This window comes from Papio anubis, chromosome 11 (assembly GCF_008728515.1).
Source record: "Papio anubis isolate 15944 chromosome 11, Panubis1.0, whole genome shotgun sequence".
Lineage (NCBI taxonomy): Eukaryota > Metazoa > Chordata > Mammalia > Primates > Cercopithecidae > Papio > Papio anubis.
Window position 1 is genome coordinate 31,986,155 of NC_044986.1, and position 26,710 is coordinate 32,012,864.

The window sequence follows — 26,710 nt, forward strand, 5'->3', positions numbered from 1 at the left end:
AATTTAACTCAACATGGAACAGTAGGTGTATGCTGGCACCCCACACTCACCCACAGCGTCCAGTCCTGCTTTCTCTCATCTTGTTTTCTCACGTCAGATTATCTGCAAAGGTATCCTATCTGTGCACTCCCTCAGTCTGTATACTGAAAAGTGTACTGTCCTTTTTGATGTTGGGGCAAGGAGACAAGACACTTAGAAAATTCGCTTTAATCTTATATTTGTAATTTAAGTTACTTTTTTTCTGAACAGTTAAAAAAAACCAAAACACACTCTATTACCATGATCCTAGGTTGTGAACATATTGGTACATTGACTACACATCACCATAACATAATCACAAAAGTCAAAGCAGTCAGTACTTAGGAGTCTAGAGAACAAAGAGCTGAACCAGTTGAAAGCTCTCGGGGAAGCTCACATGTGTTGCTAGGCCTGTCCCATCGCTGGAGTGCACTGGTCATCCCTCAGATCTGTCTGGGCCGGCCTGAGTGGTCACCGCTTTGAGAAAGCTGTTAGTTTCCTTGGTGCCCAGAGGGCTAACATCCTAGTTGGTCTTTTCCTTCAGTGTCCAAGAAGGGGAAGGGTTAGGAGAGGAGGTAACACTTTAAAACACTTACTGCACTGATCCTTAATAAAACACACACACATCCAATCAGGAGCTAAGTGCGCCAGCTGTGCTGGTTGGAAAGCACATATTTTCAATGTCATCTGCCTCCAGGACATTTTAGATCACAGCTACTCTACTTCCAACAGAAGGGGTTTCTAAAGATCAATGCATTAAGTTCCACCTGAAACCAGGCAGCCATCATCATGCTCTTTTGATTTCTCTCTTCAGCTCAAAGGATTTGACACCACAGATGAGCTACAGGTAAAGAAGTGAAACTCAGTTTTCTAAGAGATGGCTCTCTTTCCAACACTATGTTGACACTGTGGTTAAAGGAGGTCTGGTCTGTTGGTGATCAGCTGTGTGGAGGAAGCCCAGGGAGGCTGTACCCTAAGTCTCAGGGCTGCACTAATCTGGGTTGGACTGCTCTGCTTCAGGCTGGAGGGTGTTGCCATCTAAGGCAAAAGGGAGATGCTGAGAAGGTTAACAGTACCAAGGTATCTAATCCAATTATAGGAAAGAAAAAAAAATTGCCCTGATTATTTCCAGTATTCCCCACCCCTCCCACCTTTTTTCCCCCACACAATCAAGTGCTAAGTAATGAGTAGACCAACTACAGCTGTTTAGACCAATGGTCCCAGCAGCCAGCAAGGGAAGAGTGCATTTTTTCCCTCTGTAGCTTTAGACTATACAGAAGAAAAATAAAAAAGGATTGTTCTTACTCAAGCAGAAAAACAAGAATGATGTAGGGGTCTCACAGTCTTTTCTAGTTCGGAAACAAGTTATGAGGGCCAGACTTTATTACCTGTCAATAGAGATCCAAAAGAGTCCCTGTCTCTGAAGTTAGGAGACACCAGAAAGAATTTTGCCAAGGGACATGTACAAACGGCCTTCCATCCATGATTCACATCCTTTCAAATTGCACACAAAGTTAAAGGATGTTCTCAGCAGTGAAATACACACACGTGCAGCAAGGCATGTTGGTCTTGTCCAAGTAGCCCCAGTGTGCACCAAAAGGTCACATGTCTGTACCTCTTCCTCTGCCTTCGAAGGGGTTTCAGCCTGTCTTTAAAAAAGGTTTCCTTTAGGCCCTACGTTGGAAAATAAATTTTAGTGAGAAGAGACTAATCTACCATGAGGACACCTTCAGCTCTGTTTCTATCACTCCTTGGAATGTGCTGAGACTTTGTCTCTCTTTTTGTTTTAAAAAGGTCAAACTTTACATTTATTCTAGCCCAGCTGGGGATTAGTGATAATCAATTCCCACTGAAATCATGCAGAGATGGTAAGTGGGGTTTACCTTCTCTGGAAATGAACTTTTACTTACCTGATTATTTCTTCTACAATGAACTGGTAAATGACCCCCAGGGCTGAGAAATGTGAACGATTCAAGTTTTTCAGACCACTTAACTTCATTCCCATTTCCATCAGCAGCAGAGAGGACAACTTGGAGAATATCCTGAACTCAGGGAATGGCTCCACATCTGTAGGATTCGACCTGATCTCCTTTGTGATGTACTGGACATGTTTCAAAACAGTCTTAGAAACAATATTCCTTCAACTGAACCTAGATTGGAGAGCAAAACCCTGGGCACCAATAAACATTCAACAGCTTCCACTTTGTAATAGCAGCATATGACAGAAGGGCTGGTAAAATTATGGCTATTGGACAATATTTTGAGAAAGCTTGAAACCCATGCCTTTTAAATGTCTGACCTGTGTGTTTTTCAGGGCTGACAGCCCTCTATCTTCATCTATAGCAAAATCCTTACCCAATCAAAAAGCCATTAATAGTCAACACAATAGATGACGAACCCTGATAGTGGCCAAGTAGAAAACATTTCTCTGTAGCATTTGGGTAGCTGGGAAGGGAATTACATTGAGAAAATATTTCCTAGGCTATGACGTATCATTACACTGGAAATATTTTCTGAATATAACCTTGAACTAAAAGCTTAAAAATACTCATAAAGCAGGAAAGGTAGAGTGCATATGCATAAACAGACTCTCAAATATGTAGTCACAACATCCAGTCTGGGTACACCTTGGGAAGAGGATACCTTCTTGCCTGGGGAGACCAGCTGGGTGCACATTAATAGTATTCTGTGTGCTCCCAGGTTGGTGTGGCACAGGTGCCCTTGCACCTGAAGCCCACTAGCTTTGGCAGCTCACACAGCTGCCTTCCGAGTGGCTAGGTTTACCTGACCCTTGCCGAGGTCCAGCCATTTATGCTGTTTGCCAATCGCCACAGACATTTTATTGGCTGGGGAGAGTGAAGAGTAAAATAAGGTCAGGAGGAGGAAGAAAAGGCAGTTTTTGTCCCATTTATAAACCCTGTATGCCATACTTCACCCTGATCCTCTCTCTTGGGCAGCTTTGCCCCTCTGCAAATACTGGGTGTGGGAGAAGCAGAAGGAAGGTTCTGCAGTGCAAAGTTGACATGGTGAGATCAATTTTTGAGAGATGATATTTAACTGGCCAAAAAACAAAAACAAAAACAAAAAACAAACAAACAAAAAAACCAGTGTTTTCTCCTATCTCTCTCAAGCTACCTTGATCAGGGTCTTCACAAAGATACAGGTGGGGTACTCACAGGCCCTGATGAGGAAATCGGAGATGCAAACCATTATGCAGAATGCACCAAGCATTTGGTTCTGGCCATTTCAAACCTTTCTGTAGGCTGAGCCTTACCAGTGATTTAAGATGAAGTACAATGCTTTTTATTACACACCTAATTGTTAATGAGAGGAAATGCAATCAGCAACTCCTTTCCACACTCTACATGGAATCAAGGACACTGCTGAGTCCAGAAAAGATGCAGCCATTGATGGAGCCCAGGAAACTTCTTCTCCCTGCCCCCCGCCCCCCGCCCCCCATCCTCCTTTTGGGTGTGGGGAAGGAGAGAGAAGAGTTGCAAATATGATGAGAATATCATGTCCGAGAATCCACTGCTGCCACAGGGTCACTTGCAGCAAAGGTCTGGGGCTGAAATCTTCACTGAACAGCATTTAACTCTTCCAAGTGTTGCATTTTCTGGCTGATCTGGCTCATGCTAGAGGAGGACACTCTCTTCATACACTTTCTTCTCAGGTGGAGCAGACAGAGAAGAAAGGTTGAAGAGGAGTAGGCAAGTAGATGGGAAGAGGAACAGAAACAAAGAGAAGGCAGGCAGGAGGCCCAAATCTTCCAGTGTATACATTCTTGTGTTTTCTTTTTCTTGCCCCAGAGGCTAACAAAGCGAGCTCTGTCTCCGCCTAAGCATATTGGGGCTGGGCTGCTCTGGCCAGGTGCTTGGCATTCCTGCAGTTAACAGGGAGACACTGGGTACTGTCTGGCTTGAAGCTGCATCCCCCATCCCCTAGAATTGGGTCTCTCCCAGCAGGCTATACAGGAAAACTAGTTCTTCTGCTTAATGGCAAAGCAAGAGAGATTCTGGCAAAACACTAAATATATTTATAAGTCATCTTTGTCTGGAACCAATGGGAAAAAACTAGGTGCAGAGGGGAAAGGAGGAGAGGAGGGGAGGTTTAAAAGTTCCAATCATTCACAAAAGATAGAAGATATCTTCTGATAGCAGCACTGAAGCAGTCAGCTGTGCTGAGTAGACTGTCCTGGGCCGACTGCAAACCAACTGTCCCAACAGGAGTCTCAAAGCCCTGCTCCTCGGCTAGTCCGGGGAAACTGGGCAGTAGTTTGATTGTTACTGTTGTTGCTCGTCCTGGTATTGGCAGATACGTTAAATACCGCAACTTTAATGGGTCCTGTGTGAAAACAGAGCAAACAGTCATTAGCCCCTTTTTCGATATTTCTTACTTGCTTGAAGAAAAAGGAGCATTCACTTAGCTGCCAATGGGGAAAAGGCTTAGGAGTCCTTCCTAATGCCTGCTCTCTGTCTATGCCATGCAGGAGCTTCTGTCAAAGGTGACCTGGACTGATGGGGAAGTTACACTAAAGGCAGGGCTTGCTGACATGCTCAGGGCTGTGGTGTTCAAGCAGAGTGACTCTGATGTCTTTAGGCTGAGAGTGACCACAGTTGGCATAGCTTTCACCTGCCCTGTAGAATGGCAGGGCAGGGGTCGGGGATGGTCTGTGGGCCCTGCCTTTGAGTGGCCATGAGCATGGTGGTGCCACTAACAGAAGTGGGGGAATCAAGGAAAGCTGGCCCGGCTGTGTGACTGGAGGGTACCAGCAGTGTAAAGGAGGGGACAGTGTAGTTGAGGATGTGAGCACTAGAAGTGCTCTTGCTATCTTCAAGGACAGCTGTGTGGATGGCAGCTGGAAATGTGGCCTGGAGATTAAAGCAGAGGCTTGGACTGGAGACAGAAATTTGAGTCTTCTACATTGAGATGAGATCTGAAGCTTTGGGAAGAGAGAAGGCAGCCTAAGAAGGAACTTAGATAAGGAAGAAAGAGAGGCCGGGCATGGTGGCTCACACCTGTAATCCCAATACTTTGGGAGGCCAAAGGAGGTGGATCACTTGAGCTCAGGTGTTCCAGACCAGCCTGGGCAACATGGTGAAACCCTATCTCTACAAAAAAAATACAAACAATTAGCTGGGTATGGTGTTGTGTGCCTGTTGTACTCAGGAGGCTGAGGCAGGAGAATCACTTGAGCCTGGGAGGTGGAGGTTGCAGTGAGCTGACATTGTGCCACTGCACTCCAGCTTGGGCGACAGGAGCGAAGCCCTGTCTCAAGAAATAAAATAGGCCGGGCGCGGTGGCTTGGCCTTGAGAGGCCGAGGCAGGTGAATCATGAGGTCAGGAGATCGAGACCATCCTGGCTAATATGGTGGAACCCCGTCTCTACCAAAAATACAAAAAATCAGCCTGGCATGGTGGCGGGCACCTGTAGTTCCAGCTACTCAGGAGGCTGAGGCAGGAGAATGGTGTGAACCCAGGTGGCAGAGCTTGCAGTGAGCCGAGATCACGCCACTGCACTCCAGCCTGGGCGAAAGAGCGAGACTCTGTCTCAAAAAAAAGAAATAAGATAAAATAAAAATAATAAGAAAAGCCAGAAACAGACTCTTAGGAGTGAGGGGGAAAGAGGCACAAATAATCAGAGAGCCAGGAAGAATATTAAAAATAGCAAAGTGTCACAGAAGTCTAACGAAGAGAAAATTTTGGGCAAAAGGAGGGGGTAGGTATAGGGAGATTGCAGTATTAATACTAATGACCAGTTTTTTCTGAGGGCATGTATTAATACTAATGACCAGTTTTTTCTGAGGGCATGTATTAATACTGTAATGTATTCGGCACTGTGCTAAGCACTAGGAATTTTCCATACAGTATCTCCATGCAGCCTTCACAGGGCTCCATGAGGTGAGCAGTGCCCCTCATGTTACTCATCAGGAGATTCAGGCTCTGGGAAGTTACTTGTCCAAGGGCACATAGCCTGTGCGACTTGGCTGAGGAACGATGAACCGTGTCCTCTGTGAGAGAAAGAGGTGCTGAGGCAAGCCCAGTTGGATGTGAATCACTGCCCTCAGTGGAACACTGCAAAGAGAGATGCAGAAACGTGTAGCGAACATGTACTTCCGCCAGGAGAACTGAGGCAACGCTCCTCAGCAGGTAGGGCAGCCTTCTCAAACTGGCAACAACCTAGTGTATTCAAACTGGTTAGAACACCACGTATGATCTGAATATACCATAATATGTATGGACCACCTGGGTATTTTAGGATCTTCCCCTGCCTGAGAGAGAGTTTGGAGACTTGAGTGGGAGGACACATGGAGTTCTCACCAACGTCAGAGGTCAAAAGACAGGTCCTCTTTTTGGAGGGTTGAGGAATGGGGATAGGGATATAAAAGCTACTTTTTATATTCCTTTTAAAATCTGCCCTTTTATTTCTATGTCAGTGTGAACTTTCACCAAGAGATGTTTCCATTCACACATTAGACATCAGAGTGTCTACTTGGCTTGAAACGTCTCTATTGTAGGTATTGTGTGATCTGGGAACTTAAACATCACAGGCCTTTGGGTCATTACTTAGTTTTCAAACTGATTCAAATCTCATTTTATTTTCATAACAGTACTACTAGATAACTAGGGCAGGAATGACTAGGCTTACCACACACATAGGACCCTACAATCACCTAGAACTGAGGCTGGCTACCTTGGTGAAAGGCACTGTGGCAGCTTCAGCCCTGTCTCACATTGTCTGTTTCCTCGGCTTTACAGGACTTGGTGACACAAATGGCAGGAGAAAGCTCCATGAACTAGCAATACCTTACAGCTAATATCCTGTCTCCTACCCACAGTGTTATGTACATAATAGATTTTGATACCTGGGCAAGTTTGAGGTCAGTATATGGTTATTTATCTGGAGATGTAGGTGTATGTTCGAGAAGGGGAACGGGGGGGTTCAGCTTGGGCAGCCGGATCATTTAGGAAGTCCCAGATGAGGATTGTGTCATCATGTGAACTACTGACAATCTGGAATTCATCAAACTGGAGTCGAAAAACTCTTCCGGAATGCTCCTAAAGAAGTAGAAACAAAAAGGGTAGGAACTTGAACTACTCAAAATCAATAGGACACAAATTCAGCAAGATGTCAAAAGGAGTCTACAGAAAGGCTATGGTTTGCTGTTAATTTTCTACCATGAAGTTGTTTTTTTTAAAAAAGAGAGAGGCCGGGTGCAGTGGCTCACGGCTGTAATCCCAGCACTTTGGGAGCCCAAGGCGGGCGGATCACGAGGTCAGGAGATCTAGACCATCCTGGCTAACACGGTGAAACCCCATCTCTACTAAAAATACAAAAAAATTAGCTGGGCATGGTGGCACGTGCCTGTAGTCCCAGTTACTTGGGAAGCTGAGGCAGAAAAATTGCTTGAACCTGGGAGGCAGAGGTTGCAGTGAGCTGAGATCATGCCACTGCACTCCAGCCTAGGTAACAGAGTGAGGCTCTGTCTAAATAAATACATAAATAAATAAATTTAAAAAAAAGAAAATTTACTTTGGCTAAAGGCAGCATGGAAAAGTCAAATACTAGGCAGCTGTAAACAAAGTAATATTCTTTGGCCAAGACATGCTAAATAGCATGCTATTAATAGTTTCTCATGCCAACCCTTTTTGGCTTAGGGTGGATGACAGCATTCCTTACTACCTCCCTGGTTTTATCTTCTAAGTTCCTTCTATAATCAGAGGTCAAGGATTGGTGAGCAATAAGCAGTATGCTGATAAATGTTTATCAACCAACTTTGCTACTTTGTAAAACCACTGGTAGATTTCCACGGCATTAAAAACTCCTACCATGGCCAATTATAAGCTAGTAATAGTCAACCAGCTTGCAAAATTCATGAATAGTTGGCTCTCATAAGTGAGTATGAGCCTGTTCTAGCATACCACTGGCAGTTACCACTACCCTGATGAAGATGTAGAATGTTCCCAGCATACTGGAAAACAATCTCACACCCCTTACTAAACAATGTTATCTCCACTCCAATTTTATCATCATCTTTTTTTTTTTTTTTGAGACGGAGTCTTGCTCTGTTGCCCAGGCTAGAGTGCAGTGGCGTGATCTCCACTCACCGCAAGCTCTGCCTCCTGGGTTCATGCCATTCACCTGCCTCAGACGTAGCTGGGACTACAGGCGCCCGCCACAACGCCTGGCTAATTTTTTGTATTTTTAGTAGAGATGGGGTTTCATTGTGTTAGGATGGTCTCAATCTCCTGACCTCGTGATCCATCCACCTTGGCCTCCCAAAGTGCTGGGATTACAGGCGTCATCATGATCGTCATTTTTAGATGCAGGGTCTCGCTTTATTGCCCAGGTAAGAATGCAGTAGTGTGATCATAGTTCACTGTAACCTCAAACTCCTGGGCTCAAGTGATCTTCCTGCTTCAGCCTCCCAAGTAGTGAGGACTACAGGCACATGCCACCACGCCCAGCTTTTGTTTTCTTTCTTTCTTTTTTTTTTTTTGTAGAGACCAGGTCTTTTTGTCGCCCAGGCTGGTCTTGAACTCATGGACTCAAGCAGTCCTTCTGCCTTGGCCTCCCAAAGCTCTGAGATTATACGTGTGGGCCACTTTGCCTGGCCCAATGTTGTTATTGTTATTAATTTGTTTACTCTCTTACTGAATTTCATATAATCATATAGTATGTATTCTTTTATGCCTGCCTTTTTTTTTTTGAAACAGAGTCTTACTCTGTGGCAAGGCTGGAGTGCAGTGGTGTGATTTTGGCTCACTGCAACCTCTGCCTCCTGGGTTCAAGCAATTCTCCTGCCTCAGCCTCCCAAGTACCTGGGATTACAGGCACGTGCCACCACACCCAGATAATTTTTGTATTTTTAGTAGAGACAGGGTTTCACCATGTTGGCCAGGATGATCTCGATCTCCTGACCTCGTGATCTGCCCATGTCGGCCTCCCAAAGTGTTGGGATTATAGGCTTTAGCCACTGCGCCCGGCCATGCTTGGCTTCTGTTTTTTTTTTGGAGAAGGAGTCTTGCTCTGTCGCTCAGGCTAGAGTGCAGTGGTGCGATCTCAGCTCACTGCAACTTCTGCCTCCCAGGTTCAAGCGTTTCTCCTGCCTCAGCCTCCCGAGTAGCTGGGACTACAAGCGCCCCCCGCCATGCTTGGCTAATTTTTTTTTTTTTTTTTTTTTTGAGACGGAGTCTTGCTGTGTTGCCCAGGCGGTAGTGCAGTGGCCGGATCTCAGCTCACTGCAAGCTCCGCCTCCCGGGTTTACGCCATTCTCCTGCCACAGACTCCCGTGTAGCTGGGACTACAGGCGCCCGCCACCTCGCCCGGCTAGTTTTTTTGTACTTTTTAGTAGAGACGGGGTTTCACCGTGTTCACCAGGATGGTCTCTATCTCCTGACCTCGTGATCCGCCCATCTCGGCCTCCCAAAGTGCTGGGATTACAGGCTTGAGCCACCGCGCCCGGCCGGCTAATTTTTTGTATTTTAGTAAAGACGGGATTTCACCATGTTGCCCAGGCTGGTCTCCAACTGCTGAACTCAGGCAATCCGCCGGCCTCAGCCTCCCAAAGTGCTGGGATTACAGGCATGAGCCACCGAGCACAGCTCATGCCTGGCTTCTTTCAGTCAACATTATAAGATTCTTCTATGTTGCTGCATGTAAAATGGTAGTTCATTCTTTTTTTATTACTGGTTGATATTCTACTGTATGAATATACAATCCACCTATTCTCTTGTTGGTGGACATAGGGGCTGATTATAGTTTATGGCTATTATACAACAAAGCTGCTATGAACATTTATGTATGTGTCTTTTGCTGAATATATGCACTCATTTCAACTAGGAGTAGACTTGCTGGGCCATGGGGTAGGTGTATGTTTGGCTTTAGAAGATACTATGAAACAATTTTTTAAAAGTCATGCCAATTTATACTCACACCAACAGTTTATCAGAGTTTATTACTCCACATCTTCACCAAAAATTGATATTGCCAATCTTTTACACTTATTTTGGTAGGTTTGTAGATTTTATTATAATTTTAATTTGCATTTTTCTTTATGACGTTAAGGAAAAGCCTCTCTATCCCTTGGGTGTTGAGAATTTTTATCATGAATGGGTGTTGGATTTTGTCAAATGCTTTTACTGCATCTATTGATATAAGCATGTGATTTGTCTTCTATAGTCCCCTGATGTGATGGATTACATTAATTGATTTCTGAATGCTGAACCAGCCTTGCATACCTGGCATGAATCTCACTTGGTCACAGGGTATAATTCTTTTCATACATTGTTGGATTTAATTTGCTAATATTTTGTCGAGGATTTTTTAAATTTAAGAGTTACATTTTATTGGCACATTATTACATTTCATAATATTTTAGAGGCCGGTGCGGTGACTGATGCCTGTAATCCCAGCACTTTGGGAGGCCGAGATGGGCGGATCACGAGGTCAGGAGATCGAGACCATCCTGGCGAACACAGCAAAACCCCGTTTCTACTGAAAATACAAAAAATTAGCCGGGCGTGGTGGTGGGCGCCTGTAGTCCCAGCTACTTCGGAGGCTGAGGCAGGAGAATGGCGTGAACCCAGGAGACGGAGCTTGCAGTGAGCTGAGATCGAGCCACTGCACTCCAGTCTGGGGGACACAGCAAGACTCTGTCCCCCCCCCCCCCCAAAAAAAATTTAGAAATCATGAAATTGCTAAACATAAGGGCAATAATAAGACCATACATGGCCGGGTGCAGTGGCTCACGCCTGTAATCCCAGATCTTTGGGAGGCCAAGGCAGGCAGATCATGAGGTCAGGAGTTCGAGACCAGCCTGGCCAACATGGAGAAACCCAGTATCTACTAAAAATACAAAAATCAGCCAAGTGTGGTGGCGGGCACCTGTAATCCTAGCTACTCGGGAGGCTAAGGCAGGAGAATAGCTTGCATCCAGGAGGTGGAGGTTGCAGTGAGCCGAGATTGTGTCACTGCACTCCAGCCTGGGCAACAAGAGTGAAACTCTGTCTCAAAAAAAAAAAAAAAAAAAAAAGAAAAAGAAAAAGAAAAAGAAAAACCATACATATGTCTGAATCAAATATTTATTTATTTATTTTGAGACAGAGTTTCGTTCTTGTTGCCTAGGCTAGAAGTGATGCGATCTTGGCTCACTGCAACCTTCGCCTCCCGGGTTCAAGCACGAATCAAATAGTTTAATACAGATGCTCCTCAAATTACAATAGGTTATATCCTGATGAACCTGTTGTAAATGAAACTATCCTAAGCTGAAAATGCATTTGATCTGCCTAACCTATTGAACTTCATAGCTTAGCCATTATTAGTCTGTATTTTTCTTTTCCTATATTGTATTTGTCTGGTTTTGGTTTTAGGGTAATGCTTCATAGGATGAGTTAGCAAGTTATTCATTCTGTTTTTATCTTGTAGAAAAAAATGATAGAAAATTGATATAACTTATTCAAATGTTTGGTAGAATTCACCAGTGAATCTACCTGGGCTTAGTTTCTCTGTTTGGAAAGATTATTAAGTATTGATTCTGTGAAGATCTGGGATCGTTTTCTAATATTAGTAAAGTATGTCTTCTGTGTTTTTCGTAGTCTGGCTAGAGGCTCACCCATTTTATTGATCCTTTCAAAGAAGTAGCTTTTGGTCTTGATGTACTCCATTGATTTCCTGTTTTCAATTTCATTGATTTCTGGTCTAGTTTTTATTATTTCTTTTCCTCTACTTACTTTGAATTTAATTTGCTCTTCTCTTAGTTGGCTCTACTAGAAGCTTAGACTATTGATTTTAGGTATTTTCTAAGATATGCATTCATTGCTATAAATTTCCCTCTAAGCACTGCTTTCACTGCATCCCACACATTTTGATAGCTGTTTTCATTTTTGTTTACTTCAAAATACTTTTCAAAACATCACATGTTCCCCAAAATATATAAACCTACTATGTACCCACAAAAATTAAAAGTAAAAATTAAAAAAAAATACATTTCAATTTCTCTTGCGATTTCTTCTTGACCTACGTGTTATTTAGAAGTGTATTGTTTAATCTCCACATATTTTGGGATTTTCCAGCTATCTTTCCATTACTGAATGCCACTGTAATCTGGCAGCATATGCAGTATGATTTCTATTCTTGTAAATTTTTTAAGGTGCATTCTATGGCCCTGACTGTGGTCTGCCTTGGTGTAATTTCCTTGGGAGCTTGAGAAGAATGTGCATTCTGCTGCTGTTGGATGAAGCATTCTATAGACGTCAATTATATACACTTGATTGATGGTACTGCTAAATTCAACTATGTTCTTACTGAATTGGCTGCCTGCCAGATCTGTCCATTACTGATGGGGGTGCTGAAGTCTCCAACTATAATAGTGGATGCATCTATTCTTTCCTTGCAGTTCTATGGTTTTTTGCCTCATGTTTTGATGCTCTGTTATTAGGTGTGTACATGTTAAGGATTGTTAGGTCTTCTTGAAGAACTGGCCCCTTTATCATTATACAACACTTCTCTTTATCCCTGATAATATTCCTTGCTCTGAGGTTTGCTCTCTCTGTAATTAATACAGCTACCCCAACTTTCTTCTGACTAGTGTTAGAATGGTCCATCAGGGCTAGGGGTGCCATAACAAAGTATGGCATACACTAGGGGGCTCAAAAAATAGAAATTAATTTCCCTACAGTCTGGAGACTAGAATTCCAAGATCAAAGTGTTAGCAGGGTTGGTTTCATTCTGATGCTTCTTCCTTTGACTTGTAGATGGTCATCTTCTCCCTTTATCTTCACATGGTCTCTGTGTGTCCCAGTCTCCTCTTGTTATAAGGACACCAGTCATATCGGGTTAGGGCCTACTCCAATGACTTCATTTAACCTTATTTACCTCTTGAAAGCTCCTATAACTCCAAATACAGTCACATTCTGAGGTACCGGTGGTTAAGACATCATATAAATTTTAGGGGAACACAATTCAGTCTATAACATGTGTTATATCTTTCGCTAACCATTTACTTTTAAGGGGTATGTGTCTTTATAGTTAAAGTAGCTTTCTTGTAGACAACATATAGTTTAGCCTTCTTCTTCAAATCGCTGTCAATTCTATTTTTTAATGTGAAGTAGGAAAAACACAAAGAAAACCACGCCAAGACACATCATAAGCAAATTGCTGAAAACTAATCATAAAGATAAAATCTTAAAGGCAGTCAGAGGAAAAAGATACATAATTTAGACGAGTGACTTCCAAATTCTAGTCAGAAACCAAGCCAGAAGAAAATGGAATGACATCATTAAAGTGCTGAAAGACACTGTCAATCTAGAATTCTTTTTTTTTTTTTGAGACAGGGTCTCATTCTCACCCAAGCTGGAGTGCAGTGGCACATTCATGGCTTACTGCAGCCTCAATCTCCCAGACTCATAGGATCCTCATACCTCAGCCTCCCAAAAGTTGTTGGGACTACAGGCACGTGCCACCATGCCCAGCTTATCTTTGTATTTTTGAAGAGAAGGGGTCGCCATGTTGATAGGCTGGTCTTGAACTCCTGAGCTCAAGTGATCCACCCGCCTCAGACTCCCAAAGTGCTGGGATTACAGGTGTGAGACACCATGCCTGGCCTATATAGAATTATTTAGCCAGCAAAAATATCTTTCAAAAATGAAGGCAAAATGAAAACTTTTTCAGAGCCAGGCGCAGTGGCTTGCACCTGTAATAATCTCAGCTACTCAGGAGGTTGTGAAGCAAGAGGATTATGTAAGGCCAGGAGTTCGAGACCAGTCTGGGTAACACAATGAGACCCTATCTCTAAAAAAATAAAGAAAATTAGCCAGATATGGTGGCACAAGCCTGTAGTCAGCTATGTGGGAGGCTGTCAGGAGGATTACTTGAGACTAGGAGTCCAAGGCTGAAGTGAGCTATGATCATGCCACTGTACTCCAACCTGGGCTATAGAATGAGATCCCATCCCTTAAAAAAAAAAAAAAAACTTTCCCAAGTAAACAACAAGTGAAAGTATTTGTCGCCAGTGTACCTGCATATATGAAATGTTAAAGTAAGTTCTTTAAGCAGAAGGAAAATGATATCAGATGGAAATACAATTTATACAAAGGAATGGGAGGCAACAGAAAAGGTAAACATGTGGGTAAAAATAAACTCTCTTTTTTCCATTAAAAAATTTCTTTAAAAGGCCAGAAGTTGGTGGCTCATGCCTGTAATCCCAGCATTTTGGGAGGCTGAGGCGGGTGGATCACAAGGTCAGGAGATGAAGACCATCCTGGCTAACACAGTGAAATCCCGTCTCTATTAAAAATACAAAAAATTAGCTGGGTGTGGTGGCAGGCACCTGTAATCCCAGCTACTTGAGAGGCTGAGGCAGGAGAATCGCTTGAATCCAGGAGGTGGAGGTTGCAGTAAGCCGAGATCGTGCCACTGCACTCCAGCCTGGATGACAAGAGAGAAACTTCATCTCAAAAACAACAAAAACAACAACAACAAACCATGAATCAGGCCAGGTGCCATGGCTCATGCCTGTGATCCCAGTACTTTGTTGAGGTTGAGCCCAGCAGTTCCAGACCAGCCTGGGCAATGTGGCAAAACTCCATCTCTACAAAAAAATACAAAATAATTAGCCAGACGTGGTGGCACTCGCCTGTGGTCCCAGCTACTCGGGAGGCTGAGGCGGGTGGACTGATAGAACCTGGGAGGTTGAGGCTGCAGTGAGTCATAGGTGTGCCACTGCACTCCAGCCTGGGCGACATAGTGATACCTTGTCTCAAACAAACAAAAACCATGAAGCAAAAGCTGTCACAACTGTAAGGAGAAATAGACAAATTCAGGGAGACATAAAAATTCCTCTCAATAATTGGTAAGGACAAATAGAAAAATCACTAAGGATACAGAAGACCTGAATATTATAAACCAAGTAAATTGACATTTTTTGGGACGTAGCTAAAATAGTGATTAAAATTACTTCTAATAACATTTATAGCTTCAACTGATTATATTAAAAAAAGTTTCAAAGTCAATGATCTTAGTTTCTACCTTAAGAAGCTAGAAAAAGAAAAAAAAAATCAATGAAACCGAAAAAGGAAATATGACTGTGCTCCTAAAGGCATTAAAAGGATAATAAGGGAATATGATGAATAACTTTATTTCAATAAATTTGATAATTTAGATAAAACGGCCAAACTTCTTGGAAGAGAAAGTATTAAAGTTGACTTCAGAAGAAATATTAAATCTGAAGAGTGCTGTATTTATTAAAGAAACTGAAGTTGTAATTAAAACTTTCCACAAAGAAAATTCCAGGTCTAGATGCTTCACTAGTGAATTATATCAAGCATTTAAAGAAGCATAATATCATGTATGCAAACTCTTAGAAAATGGATGAGGGAACACTTCAAAAATTATTTTATAAAGCCAACATTATCATGACAGTCAACCAGAGACATAGAAAATAAAGCAACAAACCAATATCCCTTACAAACACAGATATACACCACACACAAAAATCCTTAAAAAGATATTAGCAAAGTGAATCCAACAACACATAAAAAGGATTATACCTCATGAACAAGTGGGGTTTATACCAGCAATGCAAAGGATTTAAAGCTTAAAAAATTCAATGCAATACACCAATTAACAGAATAAAAGTGAAAAACCATATGATTATCTCAATGGATCAGATAAAGCATTTCACAAAATCCAACATGCATTCCTCACAAAAACTCTCAGCAATCTAGGAACAGAAGGGAACTGCTTATTCCCCTGATAATGGGGTCATTATGAAAAACCTATAGCTGACATACATCTATATATACATATATGTGAAATGGTGAAAGACTGAATGCCTTTCGCCTAAGATCATGAACAAGAAAGGGACATTCACTCTTACCAATTGTTTTTAACATTGTACTGGAGGTCTTAGCCAGTGCAATTTAAAAAAAAAGAGAGAGAGAAATAAAAGATACACAGATTGGGAAATAAGTAAAAGTATATTTCTATGTATTTGCAATGAACAATCAGAAACCAAGATTTAAAAATACCTTTTCCAATAGCATTAAAAATACAAAATATTTAGGGATAAATGTGACAAAAGATGTGCAAAACCTTTACACTGAAAGCTACAACATGGATGAGAAATTTAAAAAGACCTAAACAAATGGAGAGATAAAGACTCAATATTGTTCAAAAGTCAATATTCTCCAAACGGATCTAGAGTCAAAACAAGTCCAACAAAAATCCCAGCAGGTGGAGTGGCTCAGGCCTATAATCCAAGCACTTTGGGAGTCTGAGGTAGGAGTACTATTTGAGGCCAGGAGTTTGAGACCAGTCTGGGCAACACACTGAGACCCCATACCTACTTTATTAAAAATTTAAAAACATTCCCAGTAGACTTTTTTTTGGTTGAAATTAGCAAACTGATTTTAAAATTAACATGAAAAATCAAAGGCCCCAAAAACCTCTGAAAAAGACAAAGCTGAAAGACTCGTATTACTTGACTTCAAGAGTTGGTAAAAAGCTGCAGTAATCAAAATAAAATTATACTGGAATCAAGACAGACAAAAATCAATGGAACAGAACAGATTCCCAAAGTAGAGTCACACATATATGGTCAATTCATTTTTGACAAAGCTGCAAAAGCATTTCGAAAGGACAGTCTTTTGAATAAATGGTGCTGGAACAACTGGATATTCATGTGTAAAAAAGCCCAACCCTTTGATCTATACCTTGTACTATATGCAGAGATTAACTCAAAATGGATCATAGACAAACATATAAACTGAAAACTATAAAACTTAGAGAAGAAAACACAGGGAAAAATCCTTGTGACTTTGGATTAGTCAAAGGTTTTTTTGAGATACAATAGCAAGTAACATACGCCATAATAGAAAAAGTCAATACAGTGGACTTAAAATTAAGAACTGCTTTTTGAAAGACGCTTTTAAGAAAACAAAGAAACAAAATATGAATGTGAAGAAAATATTTGTGAATGACATCTGATAAAGCATTTGTAACTTAGAATACATAAAAGAATCTCAAAACTCAATAACCACTCAATTAAAAAATGGAATAGATTTGAACACACTTCACCAAAGTAGACATACAGATGGCAAGAATAGATGTTCGACATTATTAATCATTAGAGATACACGAATTAAACCACAATGAGAATGACTAAATTAAAGACTGTGCTCAGTACTGGCAAGAATGTGGAGTAACTGGAACTCTCATACACTGCTATACTATAATATAAAATGGTAAACCACTTTGAAAAACAGTTTGGCAGTTTCTAAAAAAATTTTAAACATACACTTACCATATGACCTAGTCATCTGCTCCTAGGTATTTACCTCAGAGAAATAAAAGCAAAAAGCATATATTCATCCCAAGACTTCTACATAAATGTTTACAGAAACTTTGTTAACAGCCAAAAATGAGAAACAATATAGTGAATGGGTATAATCATACAATAGAATACTACTCAGCAAATTTTCAAAGGAAATGAAATATTGATATACATCAACAACATGGGTGAATCTCAAAAATAATTGTGCTTAGAGGCTGGGCATGGTGGCTCATGCCTGTAATCCCAGCATTTTGGGAGACCGAGGTGGGCAGATCACGAAGTCAAGAGATTGAGATCATCTTGGCCAACATGGTGAAACCCCATCTCTACTAAAAAAACACAAAAATTAGCTGGGCGTGGTGGCACACACCTGTAGTCCCAGCTACTCGGGAGGCGAGGCAGGAGAATCGCTTGAACCCAGGAGGCAGAGGTTGCAGTAAGCCGAGATCATGCCACGGCACTCCAGCCTGGCGACAGAGTGAGACTCTGTCTCAAAAAAAAAAAAAAAAAAAAAAAAAAGAGTGCTTAATGAAAAGAGACAGGCAAAAAAGTATTTAATATATGATTCCATTTTTATACAGCCCCAGAAAATGCAAACTAATCAACATTGACAGAAAGCAGATCCGTGGTTGCCTGGAGATTGGGGCAGGGGGAGGTGAGATGGGCTCTGATGGAAAAGGAAGGAGGGACTAACCAAGGGGCATGAGCATATCTTCATTATTTGTGGTTTCACTGGTATATACATATGTCAAAATTTATTAACTTGTACACTTCCTTTTTTTTTGAGACAGGGTCTCACTCTGTTGCCCAGGCTGGAGTGCACTGGCTCAAGCAATCCTCCCACCTCAGCCTCCCAAGTAGCTGGGAGTACAGGTGCTTGCCACCATACCTGGCTAATTTTTTGTTTAGTTTTTATAGAGATGAAGTCTCAATATGTTGCCCAGGCTGCTCTTTAACTCCTGAGCTCAAGCGATCTGCCTGCCTCAGCCCCACAAAGGGCTGAGATTACAGGCATGAGCCACTATGCCTGTCCAAGTTGTACACTTTCAATATGTCCATTTATAATATGTCCATTATACCTATATGAATCTATTTTAGTAAACAACTCAATAAATAAAATGGTTGCAAGATCTGAACGGTGACAAAAGAAGATAAGCATTCACAAAAAGATGTTTGGTATTATTAGCTACAGAAAGACAAATTAAACTAACAATGATATATCGCTACACACCCCCACAAATGGGTCTAATTTAAAAAAATACTGACAATACCAAGTGCTGGCAAGGATATAGAAAAATTGAACTCTTATACATTGTTGGTGAAAATGTAAAATGCTTAAATTAAAAAAAAATTTTTAATAAATAAATAAGGATGAGGTATTGCTATGTTGCCCAGACTGCTCTCAATTTGCAAAATCCCACGCCACTTTGGGAAATAGCTTGGCAGTTTCTTTTAAATTTAAGAATATACTTTCATAAAATCCAGAAATCACACTCCTATATCTACCCAAGAGAAATGAAAACAGTATGGACATAGAAAAGACTATATGGAAATGTTTTCAGTGGCTTTACTAAGAATCAACAAAAACTGGAAGCATTCCAAATGTCCTTATATTGGTGAATGAATAAACAAACTGGCTAATTCATACAATGGAATACTACTCAGCAATAAAAAGCAACAAAGTATTTATACATACAACCACATAGATGAATCTCCAATGAACTTAAAAAAGCCAAACACAAAAGGCTACATACTCCATGATTTATCAGATGTTCATGAGAAAGCAAACTATAGGAATAAAAATCAGATGAATAGTCGATAACAGTTGCTAGTGGGTAAGGGGAGTAAATTGACATGAAGGGGCATAAAGAACTCTTCAGGATGATGGAAATGTTGTACATGTTGATGTGGTGACGGTTACACAACTGCAAAATTAACAGAAAAATGTCTTAAAGAGTGAATTTTGCTGCATATAAATTATGCCTAAAAACCAGACTTAGATTAATTATAGATGAAAGAAAATACACATTTTAGGCCTGGCACAGGGAGGCAGAAGCAGAAGGATCACTTGGGTTCAGCAGTTTGAGGCTACAGTGAGCTATGTTCATGCCTGTGAATAGCCACTGCACTCCAGCCTGGGCAACTGTGCCCTGCCCCTTGTATTTAAAGCACAGTCATTTTTTAAGAGACAGGTTCTCTTAAAAAGAAAAACTTTCTTAAAAAGGAAAAGTATACATTTTAAAAGATATGTGTGAAACATGTAGGTAAAGCATGTTTGGTATGGTAAGAATGTGCTTTAAATACCACAATGGGCGGGGTACAGAGGCTCACACTTGTAATCTCAGCACTTTGGGAGGCTAAGGCAGGAGGATCGCTTGAGGCCAGGAGTTTAAGACCAGCCTGGGCAACATAGTGAGACCTTGTCTCCACAAAAATTAAAACGGTGCTGTGGTTAGAGCCTGTAATGCCAGCTATACTCGAGGGCTAAGGCAGGAGTACTGCTTCAGTCCAGGAGTTGGAGGTTGCAGTGAGCTATGATTGTGCCACTTCACTATAGCCTGGGTGACAGAGGAAGACCCTGTCTTATACATACACACATAAATCCAACAAGGAAGACAAGAAATATAACCTCTTTCTCTTCTCCAGAGCCAAGAATGCCTAAATGTTGACAGTCAGGATTTAGTACACTGGGTTTCAAATGCTTGCTCTCATCTTTTCTCCGAGTGCTGCAAAAGATTCTGTCCACCCTGTTGCTCCAACTAATTTTCTAATGGAAGCAGTATTTATCAATCTGGGCCCCTGGCTAACAACATGATAAAGAATTTAGTGCTTCTGAAAGTGATATTTCTCCTTCTGAATCACTTTTTCCCCCAAATGTCAAAAGTGGGTATATGGGGAATAAAAAAGATGGGTTCAAGTTGCTGGAGGCACTAGCTCATGAATAGGCTGCAGAACTAAGGGCTGACCAGCGGGGGTTCATGCAGATTCCCAGAGCACTTTTTTTTTTTTTTTTTGAGGCGGGGTTTCCCCTCTTGTTGCCCAGGCTGGAGTGCAAGCGTGATCTCGGCTCACTGCAACCTCCGCCTCTCAGGTTCAAGCGATTCTCTTGCTTCAGCCTCCCGAGTAGCTGGGATTACAGGCGCTCACCACCATGCTCAGCTAATTTGTTTTTATTTTTAGTAGAGATAGGGTTTCACCATGTTGGTCAAGCTGGTCTTGAACTCCTGACCTCAGTTGATCCATCCGCTTTGACCTCCCAAAGTGCTGGGATAATAGGCATGAGCCACCGCACCCAGCCCCCAGGGTAATTTTTGAAGGCACAGGTGTACAGGTCCTCAGATTTTGGACAGGTTCCAATTTGAGTAATTATATTCTCTCTCCCTTAGTACCCCCTGCTGTTTCTGGTGGATACAGAATTCTTATTCACTTCCTGCACTAAACTGTTGTGTAGAGTTTCTGTGCGGCTGTTAAACAGCTGCCACATTTCTCTCCATATATAGTCTCTAAAGCATTTTTGGATGAAAGGAATTATATAAACATATTTTATTGTCATGTACTGGTTGCCTTACCACTTAGTTGTAGGTTTTGTGAGGTTGTAACTATTAAATTCAAATCCATATTCCACAGCATATCAATGTTTAATTTCTTCCCCCACCTGCTCTCCAATGCTCTAACAGCAAGGCTCTTACCACAAGGGTCCGTAGACAGAGTGTCCCTGCAGGAGCACGGGGGTCCAAAGCAGCCACAAGATCCCACACTTTAATTTTTCTAAAGATCAAAAAGGGGACAAAAATGCTAGTTAAAAGCAAAAGTAAGAGAACACAGGGAAGAACAGCAGAAATTCATGGCAATAAATATGGATGGTGAGTATAGTTGAAATGTACGTGATTAACCTACAAATGAGAAACAGGCTAGCTTTAACCAAACTGAAGACATTTAATAGTAAAGTTAAACCACACTTTGGGATCAAGAGGAGATCTTGTACATTAGACCTCCTAATGATATTACATAGACCTAGAAATCTACAACTCTGAGGCATCCTCTTCCTGGTCACTTCTAAGAGTGGCCCAGGTCACATGTACTGAGGGACTGGGGTCCATGTAAGAGCAATGGAGTTTATATAAGTAAGCCCTCATCTTTTGATTTAAATAAGTGTAGCTCTTCCAAAAATCTTTTATAGGCCATGTTTCCTCAAGGTACATAACAGACAAATTCCAAGACAGGTGGGTACAGATCAAAGCCAGGGCAGTAAGAAAATATTGTCTTGACCAAGCTGGAACATGTCACCACACTCTGAACAATTTCCCAAGGTTGTAACAGTGATGGCTGACCCAAAGCAGAAGAAGTGAGCAGCTTCTTGCTGCTTGCATTGGCTAATTAATGTATCAGTATAGTTAGCTCATGAACTAAAATAATGTTGTTAGTTTCTGATATTTAAAAAGTTGCCAATATTTGAACTGTAGCCTTCTACCCTTCACCCCCAAAATCAGGCAGTTTGACAAAAAGAAATGATAAGGAGTCCTTCGTAAGTGAATAACTTTTTTTTTTTTTTTTTTGGAGACGGAGTCTTGCTCTGTCGCCCAGGCTGGAGCGTGGTGGTGCAATCTTGGCTCACTGCAACCTCTGCCTCCCTGGTTCAAGCAATTCTCCTGCCTCAGTCTCCTGAGTAGCTGAGATTACAGGCACCTGCAACCACACCTGGCTAATTTTTGTACTTTTAGTAGAGACTGGGTTTTGCCATGTTGGCCAGGCTGGTCTTGAACTCCTGACCTCAAGTATCCGCCTGTCTCGGTCTCCCAAAGTGTTGGGATTACATGCACAAGCCACTGTGCCCAGCCTACTTTTGTTTGAATTTACTCTGTGTTTAGGATTGGTGGACGTGGGGTCCATTCACAACATTAATGGATTCCATAACCACTAGAAATTAGAAGAAAATAAAGATGACTAAACTCATAAATGAAATGCTAGGATGACAAGTGATGACAAGAGAACTGTACTTTTAAAAATTACTAAAAGAGATAAAAAATCCAAGAGATCAAAATTGGAGATCTTACCACACTAAGTCCCCAAATACTGCCCTCTAGTGTTTGTGTTTTGTTAACAGGTTACCACTTTACACGGGTAGCCTGTTAACACTGGGTTTTTCTTGTTTTGCTTTACAGGGCAAAACAGTCAAATACATAACCAAATAACCAAAATATGAATGACAACCATGTGCAAACAAGTATAATAAAATAATTGGAAAGAATATTTCAGGACACTAAACCAAGGAGAGGTAAATATACAGATTAAAGAAATATGGTATCACTTTGTGTAAAATCTATAAGCTTTAGAAACAAGGAATGGTAATGTTTAACACCATAAACATAAGGAAGGATTAAGACGTAGATTTTCTCTTTTTACACTCTGTTAGCACACTCACCCATCATAGGCCCCACTGACTATCCTCTTGTTATCAAATCGAATACAACGCACCAATTCCTCATGGCCTTCTAATACTCGTAAACATGCACCACATTCTATGTCCCATAATCTGGAAGAGAAAATTGAGTCAAGTGAATTTTCACGTATTCTTTTCTAAGCCTGGAATGTTATAATACACTTTATATGCCTTCTAAAAATTCACAAAGTAAAATCAATCACCACCCACACAGATATGTACTGCTTTCAATGTAATTTATTTCCTTTCTGCTATATAACTCACACAGAAAAATGTAGGTTTAAGTTCAAACATAAAATGTATTTTCAAAGCACAGTGCTTTATATAATTCTGTAAACAGGTTCTTCCAGGTATAAAAACGAATTCAAAGCACACAGTTGCCTGAGCAGGAAATGACTGAGCTAAGAAAGTAGTTTCCTGAAGTCATCAAACTGAATGAGATACAGATTATCAGCGATGTCCTGTTCTCACAAAGCACCTCCCCCTCTGCCATGGTGGACACTTTTTTACCACTGTCCAGGACAGTTATTCTCAGAGAATGGAAATGCAAAGTCAGTTCTCAAAAACTTTTGTGTACTAATTTAAAAAACTGTATGTTTTCAGAGCAATTCAAGTGACTTCTAGGAATAATTTCCTTAGATATAACAAACAGTAGCTCTATCTGTTGTTTTTTTAATGGCCTTTTCATCCTTTTAGTACTTCACTGAAGGGTAATGATGGATAAATCTTCCAAATTCTAATCATGTCTATGTCATTCGTCTTTGTGAAGAGAACACCCCAAAAAGAGCTTCCAACTGTGAAACCTTCATAATTTCAAATACAGGTAACTCTCTGGCCAATTATGTAATGCTAAGACAAAAATTACATAATTTCTAGTAAGGAAACAAATCTTTTCATTTCTTGAAAACAATGGCAAAGAAAAGGCTTTTAGCTGTTTATTAGCACTTTTCAACTGTAGACAGGAGAAATTTAAAAAGAAGGGCAACAAAAGGCTTTGCTGTGCTGCTTCTCTGCTTGGGGCAAACTTCTGATCTGTAAGAAGCTACAGAAAGGAAACACAATTGATTATAAACATAACAAAATTACAGACTTGTATGATCTGTGCATTAGTAATGAATGGGAGCATAATATCGATCCCTTATGATACAAGGTACTAGGTGCTCACCTGATAGTGTTGTCAGATGAGCCACTCACTACCAGCCTGTCCCTGTACTGCAAACAGGCAATGCCTCGTTTGTGTCCATTTAAGGTCCTTACAAATTCACAAGTACTTGTGTTCCATACCTGAAAAAGAAAATGGCATTGAGCAGTTGATTTGGTGCTTTTACTGGTAAAATCTATGGCAACTGGAGTCTTAGGGAAGCAGAAAACAGGGCTGAACCATTAGAGGGAAGTCAACTTCTCAAACAAATAAAACAAAGGACAATTTAAATTCATGGTAACAGAGGCTAATTTGCAGTTGGCTGTTATCACATGAGAATTCCTCAAATTGATTTACTCTCCTAGGGTTAGTCTCTTCTCACACTCACCATTATTTATAGGAATAAAATACCTCGGCCAAATTGTCACACAACGTCTCACTTATTACCTTTTCACTTGTAGAACAGTCTCTGAATTAAATATTACATTTTTCTGCACCAATGTTTAAATATGAAATTGCCCTTGATCAAATTTTCATATGAATTTCCCCATTCTAAGTTGGAAACTTACTGAAAAATGCCTTATTACCTTTATAGTTCTATCCCCAGATGCAGAAACGATGTACTTGTCATCAAAGTCTACAACATTGACAGCAGCTCGGTGTCCGACCAGCACCCTCCGGAGGGTAATGTCAGTTGGGGAGGCCATATCCCATACAGCAATGGAACGATCTTTGGAGCAGGTCACCATCATGCCATTATTGAAACGCAAGTGCAGAACTGCTTCACAATGGTGAATCAACGTGTTTAGCATTTCACCTGTATTTACATCCCACACTCTGGAATCGACAGATGAGATTTAGATGGTACTCAAGCTACAGTCTGTTACCTATATTTGACCATCATGCACCCTTCCACCCCTTATATTTAGAGAGAGTGCCGGACCGGGAGAGTGGGAGAAGAAAGGGAATGGGATGCTGCCAGTGTGTCCTTAAGACATACTGCTTGAAATATGGGCAAGTTGTGGAGGGCAAGGATGAGATGGCAGCCACTGTCACCTAATAATTTGGCCCAGACTGTAAAACTTCTGACATTCAATTGGATGCCATTAGTAAGATACATTTTAAATGGGGAATCTGAATAATAACAGTAGCATTAGTGCCCATCCCAATGATAGCCCTCAGGAGCCAGAAATGACATAGGCTAAGATGCTTCTGTCACATACTTAGTAATGTGAATTTGAGTTTGATTACCCTGGATCTCAGGTTTTATCATAAAGGTCAAAGGCCAAGATAATCATGACTCTAATTCTAAGCCCCCATTTCTGTGTTTTGAAGTAGGCAGGGGTTTAAAACAGCCCCTGCATTGTAAATATGGGCTTCACAGCAGAGTGTGGGGTCCTGGGATAGCTTGAGAATTTTCTGTGATGATATATTTTGATTATTCTATTTTTGTTTATTTACTTTGGGTTTTATAACATGTTATTTCCTTTTTCCAGTTTAGCCCCCTTTTATAGAAAATCATCTTTTCTTTATAAATGATGTTAGCATCTACAGTGTTTCAGATTCTGTGGGGCACTCACTCCACAAGCACCAATAAATGTTAAATGTCAGTAACTACAAGGACAAGTTTGCTATGCCTTTAAGTCAAAAGACAAAAAACAGGAACAGTCTTTTCTATTCACAGAGGATAACTTGGAATGGTAAACATTTAACTTCAGAGTATCTAACAATGCAGTTAACTGCTTTTTTCCTACGTCTATTTTTTTTTAAGTTACTTTTGATGCATTATGTTTGCTAAATCCTTTAGCTTAAGGCAAAATTCCTAACAGAGGTTCCCAGCAGTGCTGCTGGTACCCAGAACTCAAGCTATCCCAGACTCCAGCAGTATAATGGCTGTGTCATCAAATCACTAATGCCTCTGGAAATTGAGGGCCCCTCCCTGAGTGAAGCTCGCAATTAAAAACTGCAGGGATGGCAGGGGAGGGGCTGGCAAAGAGAGCACAGCTCACCTGTACATGTTTCAAAGGAGATAATACAGACCTGCACTACAGTTACAACTACCTGAAAGGAAGGCTTCATTGCATTCATGTCATTCCCTTGTGGGATGGCTTTTGTAAGGAATGTAAAGTTTACCATAAGGATAAGAAAAGTTTCTGTAATAGATGATCCTCCAAATTAATATAGAACGTGTAGTTTCTTAAATGTGTGAAAATGTAAACTTACCTCAAGCATTCCTAAATCAAGTTTTCTAGTTCTAGACTGACAGAAATGATGGGGACCTGGTGGTTTATTCTTCTTTAGTTTCAGAACTGTGCTGATATATACAAAATTACTATCTATGACGAAGAACAGAGTACAGCTGATGTTTCAGAGTTCAAAAGAGCATATGAAATTTTCTACCTGACCGTGGAATCCGATGATCCAGTTATGATCACTCTCTCATCATACTGGAGACAGAGGACAGAACCCGTATGGCCTGTGAGAATTCGCTTGCATTCCAATGTGTTTTTATCCCAGATCTAGGATGGCAAATAAGATCTTTTTGATCAATGTGATGATGGGGTGCTGTGGAGACTTGTTGGTCCTATTATGTGTTTGATCCCCCAAATAATCAAAGCCCAGAGTAGTGTGGAAAGCATTCTTCCCTATGGGTATAGCTAAGCGCACACACACCCACCCACATATATATATATATATATATAGCTTCAGTACTATGCAAACTTTTATCCTTTTCATTAAGGAACAGGGTAGTTTATAATTATGTGAGGGCCAAAAGAG

The 26,710-nt window shown here is 41.0% G+C and overlaps 1 protein-coding gene across 10 annotated transcripts in view; it reads right to left on the bottom strand.

The window, feature by feature from the left end:
• Positions 1-200: 200 nt before the first annotated feature.
• The window catches only part of BTRC (beta-transducin repeat containing E3 ubiquitin protein ligase), a 206,324-nt gene continuing 179,814 nt past the window's right edge, over positions 201-26,710 (bottom strand). For 4 of the 10 annotated variants that reach the window (XM_017944248.3, XM_017944246.3, XM_017944250.3 and 1 more), the window contains 6 exons: positions 26,333-26,451; positions 24,520-24,769; positions 23,957-24,075; positions 22,774-22,884; positions 21,041-21,119; positions 18,300-19,276 (listed from right to left, as the gene is read on the bottom strand). In XM_017944248.3, coding sequence (XP_017799737.1) covers positions 19,013-19,276; positions 21,041-21,119; positions 22,774-22,884; positions 23,957-24,075; positions 24,520-24,769; positions 26,333-26,451 — 942 coding nt within the window. In that variant the 3' untranslated portion in view covers positions 18,300-19,012. Of the gene's footprint in view, positions 4,363-6,884; positions 7,078-18,296; positions 19,277-21,040; positions 21,120-22,773; positions 22,885-23,711; positions 23,834-23,956; positions 24,076-24,519; positions 24,770-26,332; positions 26,452-26,710 lie in introns of those variants that run through there. The other 6 variants (XM_003904146.4, XM_003904145.4, XM_009215205.4 and 3 more) reach the window with 5 other exon arrangements.